This window comes from Myzus persicae, unplaced genomic scaffold (assembly GCF_001856785.1).
Source record: "Myzus persicae strain clone G006 unplaced genomic scaffold, MPER_G0061.0, whole genome shotgun sequence".
NCBI lineage: Eukaryota > Metazoa > Arthropoda > Insecta > Hemiptera > Aphididae > Myzus > Myzus persicae.
The window spans coordinates 236,768-241,137 of record NW_019103894.1 but is presented as its reverse complement, the minus strand read 5'-3'; the positions used below and the strand labels follow the sequence as shown (position 1 = coordinate 241,137).

At 29.4% G+C, this 4,370-nt stretch overlaps 2 protein-coding genes across 2 annotated transcripts; one reads left to right on the top strand and one right to left on the bottom strand.

Annotated features, from left to right (window-relative positions):
* The first annotated feature begins 46 nt into the window (after positions 1 to 46).
* On the top strand, positions 47 to 2,761 carry LOC111036028. Its single transcript, XM_022317909.1, has 3 exons — positions 47 to 360; positions 685 to 810; positions 1,906 to 2,761. The coding sequence occupies exons 1-3, from the start codon at positions 318 to 320 to the stop codon at positions 2,682 to 2,684; spliced, it is 948 nt and encodes a 315-aa protein (XP_022173601.1). The 5' UTR covers positions 47 to 317; the 3' UTR covers positions 2,685 to 2,761.
* Positions 804 to 3,454, bottom strand: LOC111036027. Its single transcript, XM_022317908.1, has 2 exons — positions 2,971 to 3,454; positions 804 to 1,823 (listed from the first exon to the last, which is right to left on the bottom strand). Exons 1-2 carry the CDS (start codon positions 3,294 to 3,296, stop codon positions 926 to 928), a joined length of 1,224 nt encoding a protein of 407 aa, XP_022173600.1. The 5' UTR covers positions 3,297 to 3,454; the 3' UTR covers positions 804 to 925.
* Positions 3,455 to 4,370: the final 916 nt, after the last annotated feature.

The following is a 4,370-nucleotide window of genomic DNA, read 5'->3' as shown; positions in this document are numbered from 1 at the left end:
TGCCCACGTTAGTAGGGGCCTGGGTCACTCTTAGGCACTATTCACACTATAGGTAACGCAACGGTCCAATCACGCAACAGTCACGGTCAAGTCAAATATTATTAAACTATTTTTGAATTGGCATGTCTACATTATCGATAAAGCTCACGTCATGGTCCAATCACAATCAGCTAACGATCAATTCAAACAATATTTTATCGGAGCGATACCTGCCCTTTCCTAGGATAAATTATCAGTGTGAATTAGAAACGCGCACGTGCCAGTCGATTTGAATTTTTTTTGGTTTTGTGATATTTGTCATTTACATTCATAGTACCATGAATAAAAAAACCAAAGTTACTGGCTGGGATTTTGAGAAAAGTACGTAATTCATAATATATTACATTATGTTTTTATTTATTATACATTATACATTATATTTAATATTATGACTTATGATCAATAAAATAAAAACAATAAGTAATTTAATATACAATTTTTATAACATAGTTTTCAACTATATCATACATGAAATTGGTTGTTATTATGAACATTATTAATTAAATAAAGACAATATGACATTATGTACTTACCTACTACTTATATGAATAAAATAATTATTATAAACCTAAGAATATGAAACTATTTTAAATATTATATAATTTATTATTATATATCGTATTGTAAATTATGTGTTTTATGCAGGTGAACAGTTGATTGAACTGGTGAGGAATAAGCCAGAATTGTATGATTTAAAATGTCCCCGATATAGTGACAATATTTGTAAACGAAGTGCTTGGAATGAAATTGGATCACAATTGAATGTACAAGGTAATGTAAATATAAACTAAAATAATAATAAAGCAATAACTACATTTTAAATAATTAAATTATAATATAATGTTAATTTGAATGAGTATAATAAAATGGTGATAGGTATAATTATTTATATTTTATCCATTTGCCATGGCACGGCCCCAGCTGGTGAATTAAAAAAACATTTGAAATTATTTCTTACTATAAATGCTTCTGTTTGAGCATTTCCTCCATGTTTTTTGAAGTTCATGATTCGATTTTCATTTGAAGATTCATTTAATGTTTCATCGAGATTAAAATTAGCTTTATTTTTTCGTATAATATTATAAAGTATACATGTGGTTAAAATTATACTAGTAGCATTGTTGGGGTTCGATTTCAGTCTTCTTGTATAAAACCTAAAAGTTTGAGTAAGAATTCCAAAGGCACACTCAACTAACCTTCTGGCGCGTGATAACCTATAGTTAAATATCCTTTTTTCAATATCATGTGTCTGTGTTCCTGGAAAAGGTCTCATCAAATTTTTTGTCTGTGGAAACGCTTCGTCCCCGACAATTACATATGGAGCTACAATATCACTTCCTGGAAGTTTAGCATCATCTGGTAAATTTAATTTTCCTTCATATAAAGCTTTCCCAAGTTTAGAACTCCCAAAAATTCCACTATCGCTGTTTTTACCGTATGACCCAACGTCCACGGAAATAAAACGATAGTTAGCATCTACAAGAGCTAATAAAACTATCGAAAATGTCTTTTTGTAATTAAAGTATAAAGACCCACTCTTAGCAGGGGACTCGATCACTACGTGTTTGCCGTCTAGGGCCCCAAGGCAATTTGGAAAATTCCACATTGTCCAAAAATCTTTTGCAATTTTTTCCCAGTCACATTTATTTGGTGTTGGAATAAATTCTGATAACAAATTGTTATTAATTGCATTACATACTTCTAGAACTATATTTTGTACTGTTGAGTGTCCTAAACGATAACTGAAAGCAATTGTTTTGTATGAGTCCCCCGTTGCAAGAAATCTAAAACATATTTAAAAAATATTTATATTTATATTAATATATTAAAAAATTCATCCTATTGTATATTATTATTATTATATAGGTTCAGAGTGTAAAGAGAGATGGGAATCTTTAAGATCACAATACCGTAAAAATGAAAATAAACAAAAAACTAAAAGTGGTCAAGCTGCGTCAAATATTTCCAACTGGAAGTATGCAAGTCAAATGCATTTTTTAAAGCAGTTTATGAAAGATAGATCTCGTGTAACTTCAATGACTGCAGGTGACGGTTCTGATGAAGAAAAATCGGATGAAAGTACGAACGAATGTGAAATAGAAGCTAGCAATAATGAACAAACAAATGAAAATAATAATCAAGAAAACGTTGACAAAGATGTTGATAAAGAAGTGACACAGACAAGTAGCTTAAAAACGTCCAAATTAAGAAAAAAAATAACCCATACAGATACAAAGGAAAGTGCTTCAACAACACTTATGAAATATTTGGTCCAACAAAAAAGAGAAGAACAATCTCCTCATCCAATCGATATTTTTTTTTCATTAATGGCCACAAGTGTAAAAAAATTCAATGCAACAGATCAACATTTCGTAAAAACCAAACTTTTTTCACTTGTAAGTGACATTGAAGCAAAAAATATAGAGTCTCAAAACCGTAGAAACTTTCAACCTGAGTTTATTCATGGTCGTTCGTTACAGCCGTCACCCGTTCTTTCCCAATATTCGGCTTTATCTACAAGTACCTCATATAATGATGTTTTTGGGCCTAATCAACAGCAATTAAATCCAATTCAATCTCAACCTCAAGTATATATATCCGGAAAATACTCAAACATTCGCTATGGCCTTCGCAAACGATTTTAATCGACTGAATTAAAATATCAATTGTTTTGTTACCTATAGGTACCTATTATTATTACCTATTACCTATTAATATATTTATATTATATTAATTTTATATTAATATATTAATATAAAATACTTAAAAATAATTAAAAGTTTTCTTATTATATTAAATAAATATTAAGCAATCACATTGTACATGTAAAATTAAATAATTTATCAAAAAATAAACTTTATTCCATTGAAAATAATAATTTGTATTGAATTTAGATTAATTAGTTGTATTCAATAGTTTTAATTTTCATACCTAAGACATACAACCAATTTTTCTCTTGGCGTGATTGCTTCACGAAAAGTTGTGTCTTCTTTCTGGATATCTTTCTGTATTCTAGAAAGTATCATTTCAAACGTACCAGTATTCATACGAAAATATCCATGAAACATTTTTTCATCTTCTATTAAATGAGGTAAAAGCGTATAGAATTCTCCTTCTGTTTTTCTCTTTAAAAGACTCGGATGAATCCATATTCTTTTTCTTTTGAGGTGTTGACTTTCCTCTTCATTTTCTCGTTCTTCCTCGTCCAGGCAAATGGCAATCAAAGCCAACTGTTCCAAAGAAAATTTCGTAGCCATGAAAACAAAGTCTGTACCTTGTGAAAATCAAGCAACAACTGACTAGACTGACACCGTACTGTGACCGTTCAAGTATGAACGACTAGGGACCGTGACTTGACCGTGATTGTTGCGTGATCGGACTGTTGCGTTACCTATAGTGTGAATAATGCCTTAGTGTTCTGTCAGTATAGTATAACTTAGGGANAGGTCATTGATGAACTTGCCAAAAAGCCTAGGAATCTGGACATAATATTGTAAAATATTAAAACATTTTAAAACATATTTGTAAATGTATAATGTTATGTAATATAGAATGATTATATTTACATGTGTTGAGTTATTAAATTATACAAAATATAGATAAGGGGGGTGTGGGCCGTGGGGGCAAAGGCCCCCACAATTTTACCCTACAAATTTATTTTGATCCCCCCCCATCAAACATTCTCAGTTACGCCACTGGGTAGGAATGTTAGGTAGTTTATGAAATTTATATTTTCATTACTCGTTTTAATATTATTATAGCTAGGTATCTTTACTTCACAAATAAGAAAAAAAGTTACTCAATAAACCAAATTTATAAACCTACTGCTAAATGCTAATTGATTAGTTAATTATATGGTTTATTCAATGGTTTATTACCTCTTTCATATTACAACAAATAAACTACAAAGCTAAAAACCACTTAAGATTTCTTTTTTTTAAATGATGACCTATACTTCAATTTCCTTTAACTAAAATAATAAACCATATTACTTAATATTATAAACGAACGAGTAAATGAACTGAATTAAATTCATAATCATCTCAATAATTATTTACCATAGAAAACACAAAAACAATTGTTAAAATATATTTAAATAAATTTAGGTACCTAGGTACCTACTTATGTAAAATGTATTATTTTAATAGATTATTATCATGGAGGAATTTAAGATTTAAGCTTCAACCAAGTTTGAAGAAAATTTTATTGGCTAACGGTTTTGACAATTCATATGTAATAAGTAAAATAAATGAAAGTGATATTTCCAGTAATGAAGATTTTGCTAGGAATACTTTGCCTGATTTAATTTCAGAAAGTCAATATGAAGAATA

Bases quoted from the DNA above. Each gene is read 5' to 3' on its own strand.
- LOC111036028 (XM_022317909.1), top strand. From the start codon at position 318: ATGAATAAAAAAACCAAAGTTACTGGCTGGGATTTTGAGAAAA. The intron at 361-684 runs GTACGTAATTCA...TGTTTTATGCAG, and splicing joins TGGCTGGGATTTTGAGAAAA to GTGAACAGTTGATTGAACTG. The intron at 811-1,905 runs GTAATGTAAATA...ATTATTATATAG, and splicing joins ATCACAATTGAATGTACAAG to GTTCAGAGTGTAAAGAGAGA.
- LOC111036027 (XM_022317908.1), bottom strand. From the start codon at position 3,296: ATGGCTACGAAATTTTCTTTGGAACAGTTGGCTTTGATTGCCATTTGC. The intron at 1,824-2,970 runs GTATGAAAATTA...AATATGTTTTAG, and splicing joins AAATTGGTTGTATGTCTTAG to ATTTCTTGCAACGGGGGACT.